At 38.4% G+C, this 23821-nt stretch overlaps 1 protein-coding gene across 4 annotated transcripts in view; it reads left to right on the top strand.

Annotated features, from left to right (window-relative positions):
• PALMD (palmdelphin) overlaps positions 1-23821 on the top strand; it is a 78704-nt gene that overhangs the window by 25567 nt on the left and 29316 nt on the right. For 3 of the 4 annotated variants that reach the window (XM_087960619.1, XM_087960621.1, XM_087960620.1), the window contains 2 exons: positions 8878-8923; positions 16054-16134. In XM_087960619.1, coding sequence (XP_087816745.1) covers positions 8878-8923; positions 16054-16134 — 127 coding nt within the window. Of the gene's footprint in view, positions 1-7160; positions 7321-8877; positions 8924-16053; positions 16135-23821 lie in introns of those variants that run through there. The other variant, XM_026674091.2, reaches the window with a different exon arrangement.

Here is a 23821-nt window from a genome sequence, read left to right as displayed (position 1 = left end):
CTATTTTCTCAATTGTGTCTTTGTGTGCATTTGTTCTTAAGGCTTAGTGTTGTGCAGCCAGAATTAGCCCTTCTCTTTTTTTTTTTTCAAATTTCCTACCCTTAGCCATTGCCAAGTCTTATTCTTATCTGCTTTGCCTGCTACTTTTTTGTTTACTGGCCATATATAATACTTTCCTTTGCCATGACTGTCTTGTATTCTTCATTTGGTCTTTCTTGTAGATCAGTCTGGTCTCTTTGATATTCAGAAGACCTTCACAGTGTATTCTCTTCAGTCCATCTTCTTCACTATCCTTCAGATATTTCACTTCAGAAATTTCTTGAGTTAGTTCTCATGAGATTATGGTTGGGCACACAATCAGCCAGGTGGTTAGACTAGATTTGGCATTTTTGTCCACTTATTCGCAAGGACTTCGGATAGGTAGGTGTTACTTCAGATATGTCGGGATTGCACCCAAGGCACTTATTACTATTGGATTACTATTGGCACTTATTACTACTGGATATTACTATCCAGTCTGCTTTCTTTTGCCATAACTGTTCTACTTCTATTATCAGGTCTTTGTATTTTGTGATTTTCTCCAGTTTTCTATTCTATTTATTTCTACCACTTTACCTCCCACAATGCTTTGAATTAAGCCTGATTTAGACTTCTATTCTGCAGAGAACAGATATAACTCTCTCCTACATGTTTTGCTTTGTTGTGTTAATTAGTTCCAAGGTGCTTGAGGCACTGCAACAACTCTCTCCCTCACTTTTATCCCCATTAGCCATTAAACATCACAACAGTAAATTAATCCAAGAAATGCTAACCTGTACAAAGTTCCTAAATGAGATTTTGAATCCAGGTCTCTTCTCTCCTAATCTGAAACCATGGCTACCCAGTGGATCAAGAGTAGTAGTACATATACAACATACTCCCAAAGTCTTAAGTACAACTCCCATTAGCAAGCATACTTATGTGATTTATGTATGTTACCAAGCATACTTATGTGATTTGAGGAATTTCTACACCAAACCATCTGGAACATGCCAAGTGTTCTCCCTTTATACTAGAATATTATCACCAGAATGACCTCCTTTGAGCAAAGATAAACAAGAATTTTACCCTGGTGTTTTTCAGTGATATTTTTAGCAAAGAACCTAGCCATTAAATTGCTTTTGGGAACCCACTTTCCTGTTGCTAAATTCAGACTGTAACTTCTTTAACAACTTGTGTGGGCAACCTTGCTCCTAAAAGGAATAGATCTTCCAAGGAGATGTTATAGCAAAACTTTTGAAAGCAGATGGGTATTTTTTTAGAGAGAGGGAGGGAAGGAGGGAGGGAGGGAGAGAGAGAGAGAATGCAATCTGGAAAGCATAATATCCACAAAGGTATTTAATCTGAAATAGATGTATACATCTGGTTAAATAAAAAATTTATACATACAGTATTTATACACCGGGTTAAGTGAACTGAAGTTAAATATAATGCATAATGGCTAAATCCCACTGATAAGCCTCATGGTGCGGCCAAGGAATGTTATTCTTTCTGAGAACCTAAGAATGATAGCAATGACATTCAAGAACTATGTATCCACCCTACCACTGAACAACGATATATTTTAGAAAAATAATTTCAGAAATGCGAGGCATCTGTAAAATGATATATTTATTTAGTGGTGTCTTACATAAAGATCTAACCTCCAACCCTTTGCAGGAATGCCATTGCATGAGAATCGCCTGACCAACTTTGTATGAGCCATAGTTCCGGTGTTTCTCCCATCCGTTCTTGCTGAAAATACAGAGAAAGCGAAATAGAGTGATAAGTCTTCAGAGGAGGCTATTAGGGGTTTTTTTTTTTTAATGAGTCACTATTTTCAGTTTTCTTTATGCCTTCCACACAGAAACAAGGCAGGGACCTCTTGCTTTCTCTCACCATGTACTAATTCAGGGAATATAACAGTGAAAGACGCCTCCAATTTAAAATCCAGATCAGGGTGTGTCTACAGCTATTGCAATTTGGTGAAGCACCATTTTAAAATATTTCAAAAGCTACGGGTGAGGCAATAGCAGCTGATGCACTTCCTCAACTGTACATTTATTTAAGATTGCCTTTTTGGAATAAAATCCTGAGAACAAGAGCATATCTATATTTGTTTCCAGTAGTTTTCGTCATGCAAGGCTCATATGATATTTTTAAATGCAACAAATAATCATTCAGTCTTCCCAATCCCCAGCCAGTTCTTCACATAGTTATTTCAATATCTTCCATGGTAAAGCACTGGCAAACTGCTACATGCATACCTTTACAATCTGTGGAATGAAATATATGGAGCAAAAGGCAGCATCTCCAGAATCAAATTTTCATTAGGCCAGACGTGATGTCTCCAAGCCTTGTATTGCTTCATCTGCATCCATCATATCCAGAACCAATGTTTGTCTACAACCGGTTGTTGCAAAAGTGGCTTAAAATTTAAGAGCAAATTGTTTACTTTTCACGGCATCAGTCATCTCAAAAAATAACCATAAAGGGATCTACTTTAATAGTAATTGCTAGATTTATCATTCCTTCTCTGAGGAATCTACCTACTGTGGCTTTTGTATAGTTTCAGAGCTGTCAAAATATGCTCTTTTAGTTCTGGCACGATCACAGTCAAAACAAGTTAAAATTACACAAAATGATGCATGCCCTGTTTTTCCCTTTACCTCATAAATCCAGTTCTAAGACTAATCTGAAGAGTGGGAAAGAATATATTGATTGAAGGAAAAATACAGGTAGTATTTCCTGTCCACTACGGTCATAAGTCATAATGACTATAAACCAGGCAACCCACATGACCAACTTGATTTTGTGACCCTTTTTGTGATGGTTGTTAAGCAAATATGGCAAGGGTTACAGCAGACCTCCACGTTTACAACCCGGTTCTGAAGTTCTGATGGCCAGCCCTCCCATGACTGAAAGTTGAATACTCACTAACTGGCCAGCATTTATGGTTGTTTGCACTGTGGTTGTTGATTGTACGCTATGTTTATTAAATGAATATGGAACTCATACAGTGAATCCATTGTTTGCTATGGGCTGCTTTTGCAATAAATGGCGGTTTGGGACAAAAATGCTGTAAAATACAGCCATATGTCAGTGAGAGTCTGCAAATAACCATAAATGCTGGCCAGTTGGTGAGTACTCAACATACAGTCATGGGACTGCAAAAGAGGACTGGCCATCAGAACTTCAGAACTCAATCATAAATGTGGAGGTCGGCCATAACTGCAAACAGATGCTAAGCAACTGGTTGTAAGTTAAGGACTACCTATATAGCAACAAACTTCAATGGGCTGAATATTTAAGGAGCTCTTGGAATTGAAGCTATTTGGGAAAGTGACAGTATTCTACTGGCAATCTTATGAAAAGCTAGATGGACATAAATCCCAGAGCATCTTAATTGTTTTAAAAATAAGTAGCCATAGACTGTATATTATATATAATATATAGGGGGGGAAATATTATTTTTTCTTTGCTCAACCTAGCTTTAAATACTGTGTTCTATTGCAATAAATAGTGCATGGAGGTACAAAAGGATGATACAATTACAAATAACAACAAAAAACAACAAGGGGGGAAATTCTAACCAAAACAAGGGCAAAATGGAAAATCTTAGTCTAGCCATATATCAGATATAGCTTCATCCATTCTGAATTATGTGTTTGCCCTTTGACCACCAAGTGTGGCCCCTCAGCACCTAATGTCTACCCCAATCTGTTGGGTGTGGATTTTTTTTATTGTCCTTTGTTAATGGTCTTCCAATCAGTAAAATGCTGGTGCCCATTCTACATCTTATGATATGTTCTAAGGTTAGTTCTGACACATTTTTTGTGAATGGGCCATCAAAGGTTGAATCTTATACTCAAAGCAGTTTGCTACAAGATTCCAAAGAGAAAGTAAGATCTCGTGAAGGGAAAAAACCCTTAATGCAGCGATACTTAACAAAAGCCTCAAGCATGGTGTCATCACTGTGCCAAACAATATGCAAGAAATAGACAAATGGGAAAGAAAAGATGATAATAATCTTTCTAACTGTTTAAAACTATAAACTATATGTTTATAATTATCAGAGATAAAAAGGGGCATCAAGCAGGCGAGCCAACACTGAATTGCTATATAATCAACAATGGAGTCTCAAAGGGAAAGTTGACACAAATAATCTTCTTGCTAAAGTTTAACAGGTCAATCCACATTCTTTTGTGGGTGGTTGTTGCGAAAATTGAACATTTATCTTGGATGTATTCAGAGAAAGTTTCGGGAAGACAAAACAGGACGGTCCAAATGCTTTAAAAAGATTTGAAAGATAAAATGTCAGCTGTTCGATTGGGCACACTGTTCAATAAGCCACAAGTTTAGGCATCAAGTTACAGAACAGACAAATGTGGCCTGTTATTGAAAAAATCTTTGTAAGATATTACAAAAATAACTTTAACTTAGGTCATTGCATGATCTTTCTTTGGAGGAAAAAAAATCATTTCAGAGAAATAACATACTGTTGGTTCTCTAAACCTTACTTAGAGGAAAAACAAAAAAAAGCTGCAATTGATTTCATTTTTGAGTCAGCTTTTTTATATTAAATCTGTCAAATTTTAAATTTATTCTAGAAGAATACTGGGATTTGTAGACAGTCATGTTATTTTGCATTAGAGTATATATCAATGATTTGGCAAACAATAGGGTGATAAAAATATTTTTATGTTAGAAATGATACTATAAGTTTGAAAGGATACTATTACCCCACCAATGGCCTGAAGAATTTCTCTGTTTTATTAAACGGTGTGAGTCCCAACTGGACAATTAGAGGTTTTGATATGGATATAGTACTTTATATATTTTTTCTTTATTAATTGCAAACTTATTTTTAATGTTAAATAAACATCATTAGTTATTAATATATTGTAACTATATGCACAGTAAGATTAATTTTGATAAGTATATGCAAGTCAATTGTTACTTATGTTGCATCTAAAATAAGAAGTAATGCACTTTTTCCAAAGAATGAGTCACAAAATGAAATTAAATATTCATACACGTCTATATAACCTATGGGAATGTTTTCCAGTATTTGCAGAAGATATTTTCTTGCAGATGTTTCCCCTGTTAGATGCCAACTTTTTAATACACTAAGAAAGGGTTTTCTGCAGTGGGTTTCCCTAGCAATGAAATGAACTTCCTGAATGGATACATTTTGTCCCACTGTGACAGGATTTAGACAATCTTTAAAGGCATATTTCTTTCCTATAAATTCTACTTATTAGATGGCTTTCACATTTATTTTCCAATTATTTAAAATAAGTCCCTTATTTTATATGTTTTCTTTATGTATATTATATGTCTCTATATAAGCTTTTCCTTTAATTTTGTTAGCTGCCTGGAATGCTCAGCAGAGTAGTAAAAGCAGGGAATGAATTAAATAAACAAAGTAACATCTATAATGGATTAAAACTGTCCTTGCATAAGAACCAAATTAAGCACAACTGTAGAAGACAGAAGTGCAATAAACCTTTGAAGCTGAACACCCAAAAGACTGAAATAATTCAAAAGACCATATGACATTAAGTTGATCTACTCAGAAATCTGGGAAAGAAATGCTCAAGGATGAAATGGCATATTTGCTCCATATGGTTATAGCTACAATATAACATTCAGTTGGGTCATCCTGATTTCCAAAGTACATTTTCAGGAGAAACCTTTAAACTAGGATTTGGAAATTTTGCTTAACAACCATAGCTGACAACACTTTCTCAAGTCAGGTAGACACAGTAATGGGAAAAGGTTTTCCCTCTTCATTTCTCCTTATAATTTAAAATACTCAAATATAAGATCCATATGCTACATTCACTGTATACTTCTTTATAGAAAAAAAAAGACACTGACCAGTTCCCACACCCTTGCATACTTGAGCAATTCATAAGGTAACTTTACCTAACACTGAAGCTATGAAACAATGCCTGATATCATATAACATCTTAAATAATTCACATTCCACTTTTGTCAGAGATTTGTAATAAAAGGTTCACAAATAACCCCCTGCTTCACAAGCATTGTGTGTTTATTTTTAGAATGCTTGCCCTTTTAATGAGAGAAGGGAAAAAACTTGCTCTGTTTCTCAGTTTAAAGCCACTTTTGACTGTGTCGTAAAGTTCACTCTTGTTCTGAGAGATTAAATATCCAATTCTAACTTTGACAAAAAAAAACCTCTGTGTTAACTGTCCAATTAGCGAACCTAAAACAAGGAAATGCTCTGGGAGAATTGAATTCCCAAAAGTAAAACTTTATTGGATTCCCCATGTTGGTACTGAAGAAACAAAACTGGCTTTGGTTTTCCTGCACAGATGCTTAATATCTTCTGCATTGTATATGGTTGCACCAACAATGTTTCTATTTTTTGATCGCTTTTTAAAACCTCCCTTTCAGGCAGAGTTACCCAGTAATTTACAGAAAATGAAAATCTCCTAAGTCATCAATATCACTCTGAAGATCATTGGTTGCTTACTCTTCATAGAGATGCTGTGAAGTTTGTTAGAGAAATAATGCTTTTATGGTGGGCTGGCTGGGAATACTAAGTACCGGGAGTGGCTGGCTTATAGATCTCAGAAGTCAGATGAGCACACCAGTTTTCCAAACTTGAACTTGTAGCCCCACAAGACTGGAATTCTAGGAAATGATCACCCTTGAAAACTGCCAGGTTTAGGGGGAGATAACATAAAGTGGTATTTGGCTGCCACTTATGAACTGTAACCAAATGGGAAATGGCCTTTCCTACCAGAAGATGGCTGTGGTGGGAACCGCCCTGGAGGGTTCCGTTTTGTAGGCACACAAAAATAGTGCCCCAATCCACACCAAGAATAGTGCCCAATCCACACTGGCCATGCCTGGAGTGCACCATTTGAATAGTAGAAAGAGCAATTAGTGGCGTTCTTGTAGCCTTTCACCAACTACGGTAAGTGCTGCCCTGCCTAAGTGTTATTAGATTGACGCAACCTCTCCATGCAGGTTCCTACAACTTATAAACTTGTCTGACCTTGGCTATGTACCGCATCTGCCCTGTGGCCACACTTGTTGCTGCTCTGGACTTTGATTGCAGCTTAACCTGCTCTTCCAGTCGTGCATGTGCAAAATGAGCCCACCTCTTCTCCCTGTTGGAGTTTCTTCTTTGACTGAGAACCATTAGCTGGGAGGAGGGCCGGGGGGGGGGGGCTAATAGCAGCCAATTTTCCAAATGTCACCAGCCTGCTTAGCAGCTTTATAAAAGAAATCGTTTGTCAAATGACTCTTCCAAAGCACTCAAAATTGGTACGTAGTTTGAGCAAATGGCTTTCATTCTTTTGTACTCTTCTTGGATATTTAAGCTTGGCTTCCCAGAAAGGAAGATGGCACTTTTTTTGGTAGGGGTGGTGGTGTTCTTTTTTATTCTCATAGGAACTGCCAATGAGATAGCCCCTCTGACTGGCCCCGCCTCCATCTATTCTCTGCCTCCCGAGTCCCAGCTGATCGGGTCTTCTTTTGTTGCCCTGCATAGGAGAACGGAGCTGGGAAGCAGGTTAGTGGGATGGGGAGGAAAGGGAGATCTTACAGTATCCTTCCCTTGCCACGCCCACCAAGCCACGCCCACAGAACTGGTAGTAAAAAAAATTGAATCCCCACCACTGTTGTGGTGGTATATAAATTTAATTAAATTTAGACAGTCCTTCCTCCTATTTTGTGGACAGAAGAACTAACTCTCTCTGGGTATACCGGTAGTCCTCAGCTTCTGACCACAATGGAGCCCAGAACTCATGATGCTAAGTGAGAAATGTGTTAAGTCAGTTTCGCCCCATTTCATGGCTTTTCTTGCCACAGTTGTTAAGCAAATCACTGCAGTCGTTAAACTAGTAATATGGTTGTTAACTGAATCTGGCTTCCCCATTGACTTTGCTCAATGGAAGGGTGCAAAAACTGATCACATGACCCCAGGACACTGCAATCGTCATAAATGTGAGTCAGCTGTCAAGCGTCTGAAGGTAAATCACATGACCATGGGGATGCTGCAAATGGTTGTAAGTGTGAAAAATGGTCCATAAGTCACTTTTTCAGTGCCATTGTAACTTCGAATGGTCATTAAACAAAACTGTTGTACATCAAGGACTATCTGTGAGTGTGTCCGGAGACCATTAAAGGTAAAATTAAACAAGAGTTCTACTCAAGTCCAACTTTCTCATTAATTTGTTTTCTCAGTCTGAGGAATTTATTCTGACAACATGAGAAAGCTTCCACCTTGTACTAGAGACCCTGCGAGGCATTGTTAAGATTAAGTTTTACATCTTGCTGTCTGCTACAGAAATGATTGCTCTTCCTTTTTTTTCCTGACCTCTCAAGTAGCATGAAAGGATAAGCAGGGGTTAAAAAGGCCCAAAGTTTTCTATTTTGACCATTAAAGCAAAAACTGAAAAGGAATTCCGTAGGCAAGTACTGTATGATGGGTGTTCTGGTTGGGGGAATAGGAAGAAAAGAAAAGAAAAAATATTTGGGCACTCCAGAGTTAATCTGTGGCATGTAAAGTGTGTATATTATTACAACAAAGAATTGGCAGCTGCTGCAGAAGGAAAAGGCTTATGTTCCACCGTTCAAACTTGTCAGTCAACTGATGCCAGGGTTCTGGACGTCTGCCTCTTCAGCACACCCTGTTGCATGTGTCTATGTGAGCAGTTTTGCTCTCTCTTTGGAGACACTCCATCTTAAAGTCAGGCTCCTTCCTTCCTTGGTGGAATTAGAGCTCTCTTTCAAAGCATCTAACTGGAAACCTTCTTACACACCGGAGCCTGGTATTCCTTTGTAGCTTTTTACAACCTGTGTGTTCGTTTCACTTTCCAGGATGGAAGAAGAGGAACTGCTGAAGGAAAGATTCCAGGCCATCACAGTAAGTAAGAACGTACCTATCTAAGAAAACTATGCTTTCCTCATTCTCAGTGTGGATTAGAATGTTGTCTTCTGCTCTCAGAAGTCTTCTGTTTTCTTCTGTTGTTTGATGTGACTGTGTGACCCCAGCAGTTTGAAGATCAGCATAATTCTTTAGCTCAAGTGCCTTCACGGTGGGCATCATCTGACCCAACAGCTCCGCAGCACCGAATGCAACAGATGCTGGAGTCAGACTCCGTCAGGCTCCTGCAATGCTGCCATTCGGTCTGAGTGACTCTTTGTAGAAACTTTGCATTTGAGGGACACCAGAGCAGAAAACTAGAAAAGAGAAGGAATCCAACAGTTCCGTAGCTTGAACGTAAATAACCAGGGAGGGAAGTCTTCTGCCTAGCTGAAGGGGTAGTTGTGGCTAATTCTGGAAAACACCAAAATAGTTGAGGTTGTGATTGTTTAAAGAACAGCGGAGGTGAAATTCAGGTCAATTCATACTATAGTCAGGGGTTTTTGATTTTGTTCTTTAAGAGTCAGTCATGTGTGTTATGCAGGTGGGAAAATGTTCTCAAAAGTGTTGTTAATCAAAAGAAGATACAGAGGGGAAGACAATGTAACATCAAAATGTGTTGCCTTCCAGATGTCTGTTGACCTAAAATGACCTTCACACTTGTACGTTTTGACAAGTTGGGTCTACTTGCTCTGTAAAGACACAGTGATTATTGGTTAGATCTAAAGGAGCAATTTTCATATAGGGCATAATATCCTTCAGGAAAAATAAGTTAACTTTTTCAGAGTATTTACCCTGTGCATATCTTCCTTAACTGCTAACCACTCTTAGCTTAGCCATTCTTTCTCCATCCATGAATAAAAGACCTCTCATTGATAGACAGATGTAACTATTACCTGTCTAGCCAGGTTTCCCAATACAGATACATGTTTTTGTACTTTGTGCTTAATAAAAAAATGTTCCAAATAGCAAGACAACAAAGCTTTAAAAAGAAATGGAAGACACTTGACTTTTCCCCATCTCCTTCCTAACTACCATGCCTTAAAAGGCTCAGTTAAAAATGAGCAATCAGGCAAATTGTTATGAAGTATGCAGCCTAATAACTTTTACAAACTTTTTAAAAAGCCTGCCGTAGCCTCTTTGTAAATACTGGGCCAAAAGATTTTCCATATCTATGATAATTCTAAAAAATCAGCTTTATCATAAAATACATTTTGCACCCAGAGGAATTGCATAATTGTATACATTCTAATTGTTATTTGTATACCACCATCCATATTCGGTTCAAAGAATTGCTACAAGAAATGAAATTGGCCGAATATATGTTTATTTTATATTATGACAAATAGGAAGTCCCCAGTTGGGCCAAGTTTTCAAAGGAAAGGGCAAAATGTTCTGAAAAAGCATTTCTAAAAAGAAATATCTAAAGCATACAAAGAAATTCTTCAGGTACCCTGGAAATCAATAAAATGCATTATCATTTGATAACCAAAAGCAAAAACAAGCCAACTTCACTCAAAACCATTAAAAGAAGGCCCAACGTTCCCTGTTTGCAAATGTAAATAAAACCTCTGCTAAGGGGACTTTGATACAAGGGGCTCTGCACCCAACAAAGCAAATTTCTTCTGCAGTTTGTCATTTTTTACAATGATATCATTGCCCCAAAGGCTTAATCTATACCATTTATGCAAAGGATGCAAAAATGCAATATTTGCATGAAGCAACCTAAGTTGAAACAAATTATGTAATTTATGTCCCTTGTGTAAAAGCATAAACTATCATAATAATATGATTTTGTATTTAATGGACATTCCTGAAAAGCAGAGACCTGCTTCCCCCAGTTAGTCTGTTAAAACAAGGTTTTCACTATAGTTCATAGAAACATTCTGCTCAGAAAAGAAAAGGCAGTTGGGGAGTTTACTTATAAAGTACAAACTCATTCTGATAACCCACTTAGCTAGGCTTTTGGATTTTCTCAGGCTGTTTATGTGGCATCATCAGGAAGAAAGGAAAGTGTGTAATTCAAAGACTGGCAAGCAAGATGTTCTTGAAATCTGGATTAACTGTACTATCTGAAACTGCTTAGCAGAGGTGTATATAGTAAACAAACTTTTAAAACAGTTGCTCTCCTTCCATTCTACTTCTGCCAGCAAGAAACATTCTCCAGAGATTTATCATTAATTTAGGAATAGAACTCACCCACCTTCCAGCCCTTCGTAATTAAAGCTATTCCATCATCTTAATGAATTTTCCCTCTGGCCAGATCCTACCATGAAATAAAGAGAAACAACCAGTTGAAGCGGCAGATACAGGGGCTGCCTTTCTGCATTTTTCTGTCTTGGAGGACACACTTATAATGCCCTCTAAGCAACATCTGCCTCAGGGGTGATGAAGGATGCTATCCTTCCTGAAGCATCCACAAAGAGGGTGTAAAAAAACAAATCAAGATGCCAATTGCAGCACACTATTCCTGCTCTAAATGTGCCAATGTTGGCACACATATACATGAGATATTAAACTTATATGCCACCCCTCTCTCTTAGAGGTGGCTCATGCTACCATAATCATCATCCTGATTTTATTTCCCCTGCCCTGCCTGGACACCAGTATACCCTATCAACAGTGGTGGGATTCAAAAAAAAATTACTACCGGTTCTATGGGCGTGGCTTGGTGGGCGTGGCTTGCTGGGCGTGATAGGGGAAGGATACTGCAAAATCCCCATTCCCTCCCCACTCCACTAGCCTGCTTTCCAGCTCCGTTCTCCTGTGCAGGGCAACAAAAGAAGACCCAGCCAATCAGCTGGGACTCTGGAGGCAGAGAATAGTTAGGGGTGGGGCCAGTCAGAGGTGGTATTTGCCAGTTCTCCAAGCTACTCAAAATTTCCACTACCGGTTCTCCAGAACTGGTCGGAATCTGCTGAATACCACCTCTGCCTATCAAGAATTTTAGGGTTGTTTAAAGCAGTTAGAAGATTAAATGGCTAATCTTCTTGACTTCGGTATATTAAATAACAAGGGGAGAATCATTTTATCCTGTGGTTTAGGCAGCAAAAGCTTTTACGTGTGATGCCAACATATTCATAAAAAAACAGAGAAGCATATTTAGACCGTGGGAGGTTCTTTTTCCCCTGAAATCAGAGGAAATGCATGCTTGACATATTCTGCATGTGGCAAAAAATATAGAGAGAGAAAATAAATGCATGACAGAACCAACCCATGAACAGCAATTTTACCAGTAATCATTCATTTATTCTAACTAGGTATTTAATATCTATCAAAATGAAAATAATTGAAAGACTACCTTGTAATGGAATTCTGAAGTTTTCAAAAGGAAAATCTTTCCATGGTCATACAGTGACTTCCTCAGGCTATGCAGAGAATCCTGCGAGAGGTAGTTCAGTGGGATGAAAGCAGATGTCACTAAATCAATAGTATACTTTTTCCAAAGTTCTTTGGAAATCACGAAATGCTACAGGTAGTCCTCGACTTGCAACCCCAATTGAACACAAAATTTATGTTGCTGAGCGAGACATTTGTGAAGTGAGTTTTGCTCCATTTTACAATCTTTCTTGCCACACTTGTTCAGTGAATTGTTAAGTTAGTAACATGGTTGTTAAATGAATCTGGCTCCCCCATTGGCTTTGCTTGTCAGAAAGTCGCAAAAGGGGATCACATTATCCTGGGACACCGTGACCATCATAAACATGAACCAGTTGCCAAGCATTTTCATTTTGATCACATGACCATGGGGATCCTGCAACATTCGTAAGTGTGAAAAATGATCATAAGTCACTTGTTTCAGTGCCATTGCAACTTTGAATGGTCACTAAATGAACTGTTGTAAGTTAAAGACGACCCGTATAAAATGCCTGCTCCAGTGGTGGTATGCTACCAGAACCAGGCCTGGTTCTGCAAAGCCGGTAGCAGCAATGAGCAGCAGAGACCAAACTGGTTCTCTCCGCCACCTGCTGTTGGGCCTGCCCGCCCGCTTGGTCTCCCATGCTCACCTTTATCCTCTGAATTTGAAGCGCAGCTGCTTCGCGCGGCACAGAAGAGTGCTGCGCGGCAGTTGCTGAAGTGACCGGGATCATGCAGGTTTGCAGTAAGTGAGTTAGAATGCCTCTGCGCCTGTGCAAATGCCTCTGCGCCTATGCAAAGTGCATGTTTGGCATGCATGCGCATGCATGCGCATGCAAAGTGTGTGCACGCACGCAGAGCACACCCACCAAGCCACCCCCACCACTGGCCTGCTCCTTTAACTCTGTTTAAGACAAAGTTATTTTTTCCACCACAACATTTCTGCTCCATAGCACAGTTTCAGCAAGAATACTTTTTCTACACGATGAATATACCAGATAGACTGCAATGCCCCATTTCTTATCTAATTTTCGGTAAAACTTTCATGATATCTCAGTAACATAATACTACAGATTTGGAACTTATTTTTTAGGTTTAATTATTTATTATTTAATCATGTTATTTTTCTATCCATATGCTTCTCGCAAACCAACTTACAGTACTTGTCAATGCAACATTAAACAATAAAAATATCCAGTTAGTAAAACATGACATAAAATCAGATAGGTAAACAATAATAAAACTGCATAAATATCCCCGAAAAAGCCAGCAAATAGTAATGATCACATTCACATGCCAATCAGAAAAGGAAGAGTAGATTATGAAAGTATGGTTTCACATTTCTGTTACAAGCAGCCAGCATGCAAGAATATCCTTAATGTTGGTGCCACCCCTAAGGAGGTCCTCCCTTCTCCTGTTTTATCCATGCACCGAAAACAGGTAAATGAATGGAGTCCCTGGTTCGTAACATAAAGGATGAAGGAAAGGAAAGGAAGCAAATACAAGATTAAAAACAATCAAGAGATAGCAGACAAGATCATTAACCGCTTTAGCAAATAACAGCTTAGCTTAAGAGAAACTGGACAGAAGCATTTCAAAGCATTCAGAGATTCCACCTTAATTAACTCCCTAAAATTGAAATTTCTCTTACAGTTTCCAAGATTCTGTATTTACCCCAGACTAGTTTCACAGATATCTAACTGAAATCATACTTCTTGGTCCCTTGATTTTCCCCACTTGAGTGGAGTTTGACACATATTGCAGAGGCATTTCATTAGATAAGCAGGTCTCAAGGCATCAAGGAATTATTTATAAATGAAAACTAGATCTTGGAGTGTGACCTATAAGCCAATGGAGCTGATGCACTCCCTGGTAGACACACCCAACAGAAATCCGCTTACTACGGTTTCCTTCAAAAACATCTCCATATAATGAGCATTACAGTCATCTGTGCCAGAGAATAACCAGCCCATGGATAACAATAAGCCAGTTCAGTTTTAGCAAAATTGGTAAATTCAATCAGCATGTTAATAAATTTAATTCACCCAACTGAAAGCAGCTCTTGTCATCACACTTATCTGAACATGCAGACCTGCGCCTGCTTTTCTAGGCCCATGAAAGGTCATATCCACCAATCAAATAGAATTATTAACCATTAAAAGCTCCTCACATTTATTTGGATTCAGCTTTACTTTCTTTTTATTCAAATCACAAGATGGTCAAAGCACAAGTCTACCATAACTATTCTAATTTCACAGCTGTAACATCTAACTGGGGAAATGAATATCATGCTCACAAAACTTGGTTCTCTCATTTTTATTGGTTTAAGCACTGCTTTTTGGAACTTGTTTTTAACCACCCAGGTATAAATTGTACTTTATGGTAACCATTTTGTTTATTTCTGGGTAGCTGGGTCCTATAGATCAGTATGTTTCAACCTTGGCAACTTGAAGATGCATGGACTTTAACATCCAGGATTCCCCAGCCAGTTTGTCAAACTCGCAGCCCAGATGTGTCATGCGCTGTCCACATCCTCCCCTGGTTTAGCAAGGGGGGGGGGGGTTGCAATACGTCATGTGACATGTCATCACAAGTTTGACATCCCTGCTATAGTTCAATTGCAATTATTTTACACCACAATATCTGCTGAATATACAGTAGTATCTTTCAGCAAATGAGTTAGTTTGCCATGGGCAAAGAGCAAAGACCAAACTGCTGCCATAAAAAGGTTTTTTTTAAAACGTGGTGGTCTGTAGTTGTGATGAGAGGGACATAGCAAAGTGCACAAAAAGGCTTTTGCCTATTCTGTTTGCAAAATTCTCATGCATGGAGTGAAAAGGGACTTTCCATCCAAGTATTTGAAATTTGTAATAAGCTTTCTTCACCTCCTTTTAAACTTATCTGATATATCTTTCTGCCCCTCTGTTCCAAAGCTGGCTTTGCAGTTCATATTGAGAAACCATCTACTTATATGAGCCCAGCAATTGTGGTTTGTAAACTGCTTATATGTGCAAACCAGGCCACTATAGCTTCTTTTTAAAACAAAAACCCCAAAGCAAATCACCATTACTTGCATTCCTTTGGGCTTTTTCTTCTTCACAGTTACTTCTTTCAACATGCCCTTCTTTTCCCAGGACAGTCTGGTTATCCTCTACAGCAGGGGTCTCCAACCTTAGCAACTTTTAAGACTTATGGACTTCAACTCCCAGAATTCTGGAAGTTTAAGTTCACAAGTCTTAAAGTTGCCAAGGTTGGAGACCCCTGCTCTACCGGATAATAACAATGCAGCCAACAACAGTTGGAGACTCATTGGAGCAAAAGATTTTAGTTCGTGATTATGCAGTCCTTAGGTTACAAGAAAGTCAACAAATAAGATCCTGAGGGCCTTCTATCTACCCTGTTCTCCTGTGATAATGAGACAATAAAGACAGCACTTCCAGGAATTTAAGCAGCTGCCTGCAAATCTTTAGCACACTAAATAATTCTTAAAGAGGAATGTAATTACCTTTAATCCCATCTGTTAAACCGAGCACTGCAGTTGCAGCCTATGAATGCACAAATATCTAGCACCTGCATGAAAAGCTAGCACGCTAGGAACCTTAAGAAGACTAGGCCCTACTATTTTTGATACATCTAAAATGGCTGATTAGGATTTGCTTCAGTGTTGTATTGCAGCCATTAAGCAGAGCTAAAGCGGCCACGTCAACATGATGAATGGACTTTAAAAATATAGCATCATTATGTATACTGTCTCTCATTTTCGCCATTTTCAGGACAAGAGGAAACTGCAAGAAGAAATAACTCAGAGACGCCTTAAAGTAGAAGAAGAAAAGCTAAAGCACCAGCATTTAAAGGTAAGGTGTTCTTTTCTTTTTCTTGTTGCTTTAGAAATGCATGGTATCCAAACAAGAAACCAAGATTTTGTAACGGAGGAATAAGGGACAGAATACTGAAACTCTGTGTCTGTGGCAGCCTGTTCCATAGTGTCATAGTTTCTATATTCTATATTCATTCAAGGTCCTATGCATCCACTTGCTGTTCTCTTTCATAGATAAATAGGTAGATAGACTAGGTCACTGATGGCTAACCTTTTTGTCATTGCGTGCCAAAAGTGCACCCATAATGTGATGCATGTGCTCCCCCATGCTCCCTCCTTCCCCCCTGCACATGCACGTGAGACTCCTCGTGCTCCCCCTGCCCCCCTGCACATGCGCACGCATCTCCCATATGAGCCCCACCCACCCCCATGCATGAGTGACAGATACCACTCAGCTGGTATCAGCTGGCTGGTGGGAGGTGCTTATGCATGTGCAGTGGAACTGAGCTAGGGAGACTGCTCGTGTGCCCGCAGAGATGGCTCTGTGCCATAGGTTCGCCATCATGTGACTAGATGTTACCTAATCATTTTTGACTCCCAGCAGCTACATAGAACCAATTTGATATATTGGTTTAAGATACAGGCCTAGAAACCAGGGAGAGTGTGAATTTTAGTCCTGTCTTATTTATGAAAGCAAAATAGTAGCTAATGCCCTTATTTATAAGAATACCTCCAGGCCCCAAACACACTCCAGAAGATCAATGGTTGGCTATAGACTATTATTTGGATTTTAAACTTGTGTATCTGCCTATCTCACAAATAGACATTTTCTACAAGGGTCACCCATTTGTTAATGTTCTAAATGTGTCCACCAGGCCAAGAAGTTGGGAGATGTTACTAGTTCAGCTTTCCATGTCTAGAGGGAAAATCAAATCTATTGTATGCTTAGAATTATTCTATATGAATATGCCTACAAATTAGTCTTTTATTCCAGTCTATCATTCCAACACTCTGTGTGTGTGTGTGTGTGTATTGAACTAACCCAATTTAAATTGTATAACCAATACAGCTCAAGCTATAAATATCTAATTCATATATCTCATTTCTTTCATGGTTACAGCTTAAATTCTATTTATGCATTTTGAGCTTTAATGTTAAAAAAAAAAAGCCAACTCCATTAACTAAGCTTAGAGGATTTTAGGAGACACACAAATGATTGGCTGCTGCTGCTTGGTCATGTTATTTTAGATGAGATCATTGTCAGAAATAATTCCTGTATAAAGTATGGCTCTGTGTGTGTGTGTGTGTTTCCAACAGGGTGTGTTCACTCTGAAACTGGCACTTTGTTTAATATACCATAACACTGAGATCCAAGAAAGCTTCAGATTGTGCTGAAATCATCACACAGTAAACTCATTTAATCTGGCAAAACTTTAGTCAATTATAATTATGGATCGAAAGAAAAGATGTTTTAACCCTGCTTCCCACACCTTGGGGAGTCATCTGCAAATGTTACACTGATGTTAAACCTGCCAAGTTGCTTGGAATGGAATCTCAATTATAGATGAATCAAATGACAAGCCTGACATAAATGAAAGGGAAGAGGAAAAAATGACGACATGCTCTCAGCTAGGCTTATCAAGGACAGCTTGACATTTCATAGCATGTTAAAAACTGAACCAACCTAAAATCCCCACAATGCTTATTTATTAAAAAAAAGTAGTCAAAATCATGCCAGAATCATAAATAGAGACTTTCCCAAGGGACAAGAGAACAAATGAGTGTATTTGCCTGTCAAACTCAGCTACAAAAATGTGAGAATTGTTAAAGTCGCAGAAATAAACTTTCTCAATTTTTCCAGTCTGCCCACACTGCAAAAATCTACAGCAACAAAGGAATGTTGCTAATGGATCTTCATGCTCAGATTGCTGGGCTTGTCCCATCATACAAGTGTTTGGGGGATCAAATTGCTAATATTGCAGGGTTCTTTTCAGTTGTTGACTGCCACTAATCTTCACTACACTAAGAGGCACATCAAAGTAAACTCTCCTCCCAGTCTATACATAGTTGCCGAACTAACTTACGGTAGGGTTCATCTGGTTTTGGCTTGGCTATATAAACTGTACTAATTTTTAAAATTATTATTTTGATCATCTATATCCTACCTACTAGAACATCTCTAGGCAGCATAGCAGTGATTGTGGTTTATTCTGTAAACCATGGATAAAGAAACTATGGCATAGCATGATATATATGTACAAGCAGTCCTCATTTAATGACATTAATTGAGAACAGAAAGTCCCTTGTTAAGTGATACACTCATAAATAAAATAAAATAAACCCATGTGACTGTGCCACTTAATTGTGACAGTTTCAGCAGTTGGTCATGGATAGCAATAGCATTTAGACTTATATACTGCTTCACCTTGCTTTACAGCCCTCTCTAAGCGCTTTACAGAGTCAGTATAATGCCCCAAACAATCTGGGTCCTTGTTTTACTGACCTGGGAAGGATGGAAGGATGAGTCAACCTTGGGCCTGGTGAGATTTGAACTGCCAAATTTCAGGCAGCCAGCAGTCAGCAGAAGTAGCCTGCAGTACTGCACTCTAACCACTGTGCCACCTCTTAATGCCATAGTTAACCAAGGACCGTGTAGTTAAGTGAGGACTTCCTGCCAGCTTCCCCATTGATTTGTGGTAAGCCGACAGGGAAGGTTACAAATCATGAACAGATTACATGACTTCAGGTTGCTGCAAGCATCCTAAGTACAAGGTCTTCTTATAATGACCTCTTATTCAGCACTATCTTAAGTTTGAACAGTAGCTGAATAAGTGGTTGTTAATCAAGGACCACCTGTAGATGGATGGATGGATGGATGGATGGATGGATGGATGGATGGATGGATACTCTCCCAATGTTTATTTATTTTATTTATTTATTTGATTTGTCAATCGCTTACAAGATAATAGGTATAAGTTTAAACATGAGTAAGAATACCGGAAATAAGTACGAATAAATGGGGACAAAAGGACAGTGATGGTAGGCACGATTGTGCACTTATGCACAATCCAGAACCCTGACTGACTCTCCCAACTAATGAATTTAGAGCTGGAAATCAAGGATCCGTTTCAGATATTCATAAGATTGGCTTGATCCAGAAAAGTAAAGCCTACTGCCAGCTCCAGAATATAAAATCAGCTCCATGGGAAATTGCTCAATAAACTACTTTTGAGATAGGTGTGATTAGCTACCATTACAGAATCTTGCAATTCTGACTGTGTGCTGTATCTCCTTATTGTTCAGTGAATTAGGGAGGCAACATCCATTTCTAAATTTTATCTTACTGCTCTGTGCTTTAAAAGGCTTCCATCCCTTCTGCTTAGGCAATAGTTTCTGCATATCCCCATTAAAGTCATCTTCTTTACTCTACAATTTCCCCCTTCCCAAACCAGGTCACGAAACACATAGAGACATACTGTAGCAGTACATCTAAAAGGGACTTCCAGGTCATTTCATTAAGGTCCACTTAATGAAATGTTACATGACAGGGAAGTCTTTTTTTAGGGAAAAGGAACGAAAATTTACCCACTCTCTAGGAAATCCTTTTACCCTATTGAAAGCCATCCTCTGGATTTGTTTGTGTCTGTCCTTTTTGAACTGTAGTACTCAGAACTGAACATAGATTTCCAAAAATAGATTCTAACATAAATGTAGTTTTCCACTGATGTTAGCCTTTATTAGATTTTTTAACCTCTCCTTTTTTATTTCATAAGTAACTCAAGGTGGCAAAAATATCCAATATTCCTTTTTCCTCCTATTGTCTCAACAACAACTGGCCTAAAGTCACCTAGCCAGTGGGACTAGAATTCAGTCTCCTGGTTTCTAGCCTGATGCATTACCTATTAGCCCAAATTGGCATCATTATCACAGTAATCAAGCTTACATATGCTGGAAATTTCCTATATCATTTGTGGTTTACTATTAGTTCTAGATATGTTTCTTTGTTTACTGTACTTGTTATATTTCAAATTTCACCACTTCTGATTATATTAATTCTAATATTTAAACAAAAGTTACACCTTGTTCTTATTATCATAATGTAGTAGCAGTATGCTCTATATTAAATAGAATTAGGGCATTAGTTTTAATATAAATCTTAACATTCTATATTATTATCACAGTCATAATTTCCAGTTTTATCTAATCCAACAGGCTGTAAAATATTATTGATAATAACAATTATAATTTTATTGTGCAGAGTTTTAGATTCTATTATACTGTTTCAAGAAAATGTAATTAACAAACAGCCAGACATTTCTTTGAAAAAGACATAATTAAAAACTGATGAATCACTGAGAGAATTGGAGTTTAATTGAACAGCTGTTCTAATAAAGAAAGGTCAGATCTGCTCTTGGTTACAAGCTGAAAAACTAAAAACAATGTTGCTTTGGCTGCCAATATTGCATCTTACAGCTAGGTTCCTGATTGCTGTTTTGAAGATATGTGTGAAGTACATGAAATTGCTGTCCATTTTTCAGATTAATCTCCCTAGTGCTATAGTAAATGCAGCCTCAATTTGGGAGATCCAGGCTCTAGGTCAGCCTATATAAAGGCAATTTATCCTCCTTTAATCATGTCTGTTGATGTAGGAGAAGAGAAGGCAGAACCGGGGGACGGAGTTAAAACACCTCATCAGTTTAGAGTCATTGCATTCCTACAAGCAGGCCAAGTCCAACTCCTTCTGAATTCTGTTGCCTTTATCTGGCGCCATTTTGCTGTTGAACTTTAGTTAACCAGATTCTAGTGTATAGGCTTGAATAAATCATCTATGCTGCAACCTTACGAATGATCCTGATTCTTTATACCTGACAGTGGTATGCTTTGTGGATATGGGGAACTGGGAGGAATAACAAATCTTGATTTAGCAATAGCAATAGCATTTAGTCTTCTATCTATACCGCCCCATAGTGCTTTCTCTCAGTGGTTTACAATATGTAAGTATTATTTGCTATATGGAATGGTAGTTGCTATACAGAATTCAATTTGTAACCCCTTCAGGACAGTTCAGATGTTTGGATGTTTAATTGCCTAACAAATATATGGGGTTTAAAAAACAACAACAACAGGAAACTCGTGAAATCTAAAGATTTTGCAGATATGGAGGAGAACAAAACAAGACCACGAGGATATTACAATAGTTATTGTTGTACTCTAGTAAGAGCCACATGGTTTCACGAAGATATGGGTGTACATCAGATTCAGAAAAGTGAATCCACAACCTAAAAATCTCGACTGAGGCAAATTCAAGAGCTATCCAAATTCAGTTCCTCTGAATTGGAGGAGGAGAGCTTTATTGATTTAGAGTAGCCAAAGTCAAGAGTCCAATAGCACCTTTCAGTCCTAATCAATTTGACTACTGAAAGGCATAAGTTAAAAGGCTTCACTTCACTTCATAATGTCACTAAACTGAACTAGGATTAAAATTGGGTTGACGGAAAGATATGGCGATTATTAAGAGGCAGGTAACATGTGGAAGTGATTACAAACTATATCAGTTAACAATTGTAATATGTAATCTTTTAAAAACCCATTGTGTCTATTGAGACTTTCTAAGATACATGTCTATGTATGCGAGTTCCACGGTCTCTTGTTAATTGTGATGTTAAAGTTCCTTTCCCCCTCAAAAAACAGCCATGCAGTGCCCTGGAAGGTTGAAATAACTTGCTATTACTTTATCTTGTTTTGAGTTCTGATGTCAAATTGTATGAGCATTAATCCTGTTACACAAATTTGGCTTATTTATTTTATGTAAATCCAGAGGAGTATTACTGGCTTATAATGATCTATATCACGTTAGACACACTTTCACCTACTCTTTCTCTAATCTCATATGAAAGTTGTTGAGACCCCTGGTGGTATTGTTGATTTAAAGGGGGTGATATGTAAAGGTGAGTTTGTTAAATAGTCTGATCTCCATGTTAGTATCACTGTCCTGTTAATTCTTGATACTTGTGAGAATCTGCTCCAGGCTGGGTGTTTAATTATGTGCAACTACTCCTGCTACCCAATACCTGAGAAAGTAAAAAGTCATTGTATGGGATGTAGCTTTTAAATTATGCATTTCAGTGAGTTGAGCTGTGTGCTGTAGTATAGATGACAACCAGACGAGTTTTGTTCTGTTTATGTAATCTGTCTTTAACAGGTTCTCTTGAATATCAGTTTGTTTGACTATATTGATTTGTCTGTTGATCTCATTTGGTGGATTGTTCATAGTCTCCCCAAAGCTTGGGCTAATTCCATTTTTTTGGCCATCTCTTCAAGTGGATCAGAACAAATGTATCCAGTTATGGTCACCACGATGTAAAAAAGATGTTGAGATTCCAGAAAGAGTGCAGAGAAGAGCAACAAAGATGATTAGGGGACTGGAAGCTAAAACATATAAAGAACCATTGCTGGAACGGGGTATGTCTAATTTGATGAAAAGAAGGACTAGGGTGTGACATGATTGCATTGTTCCAATATCTCAGGGGCTGCCACAAAGAGTGTGTCAAGCTATTCTCCAAAGCACCTCAGGGCAGGAAAAGAAGCAATGGGTGGAAACTGTTAGGTATAACATTGATACCAAATATGGTTTGGGTGAATAAATATATAAAACTTAGATATCATGGTTTAAGTGCTTATCACTTTAAGCACAATGCAGCAGGCAATTAGCCGATTAAGGGTGCGGCTAGAAGTTACAATATAAGGAAGCATTAGAAGCTGGAAAGCTTACTGCTCTGGCTGGCTGTGAACTGTGCTGGCTGTTACCGTCTGGCTGTAACTGTAACTGTGTGCTGCTGCGACTTACTGTGTCTTACTGTGACTAACTGTGATTACTGACTGTGAGTGCCTGTGACTGAACTGTTTTTGTTTGCTACTGTTTGCTGAATATCCAGCGTTTGTTTCTCTGGAGAGTGAAACCGGAGGAGGAGAAGATATCTTTATCGGCTGATAAAGATATTGCAAGGACTCTTAACTTGGACTATACTAGTGAGTCTTACTGGATGGAAATACTGTGAATGACTTAATGGACTGAATGAAAATGCTTAAACTCTAACTGGATTAAAAACTATTTAAACTACAAACAGTGTTTGTGTTCAGTGTGTGTATACTCATTGGGCCCTTCCTGGCTTGACTACTGCTGCAATACTCTTCTAGGGTTAATCCCAAAACCCTAACATTGGTTATGGGCCCAGCAGCATAGTCTCACTAACCAGGATATAGCAGAGAGAGTTGGTGTGAGTTGCACATTACTGTAAAAACAAACTGTTTTAATTAGTTTAAAATAGTCAAAATATCTGAAGAGTAATGGCACAAGTAAATTTGTCACAACTGTCCATGATATCCAGGCTGGATGGAACAAACTATGTTTCATGGTCAATGAAATGTAGTTTACTTTCTACGCAGAGAAGGTTTGTGGGACATTATAGCAAACCCACCAGATGTGAGTAGCTGGGATTCTGCTAATGATGATGATAAAGAAAAGTTACAAGACTTTAAACTAAAGAATGAGCAGGCTTTATGCATCATAGGACTGACTCTCTGTGATCAGCAGCTTGTCCATATTCGTGGAGAAGAAAATGCTGCAAACTGCTGGGAGAACCTCAGGAAGATTTATGTTCGGGACAGTGTAGGAGCACATATAAATCTTACACGGAAGCTTTTCAACGCATCTTCAGAGGAAT

This window comes from Notechis scutatus, chromosome 3 (assembly GCF_049901735.1).
Source record: "Notechis scutatus isolate UNSWTSFEM ecotype Mainland chromosome 3, rNotScu1.2, whole genome shotgun sequence".
Lineage (NCBI taxonomy): Eukaryota > Metazoa > Chordata > Lepidosauria > Squamata > Elapidae > Notechis > Notechis scutatus.
This window is presented reverse-complemented; position numbering and strand designations above follow the sequence as displayed.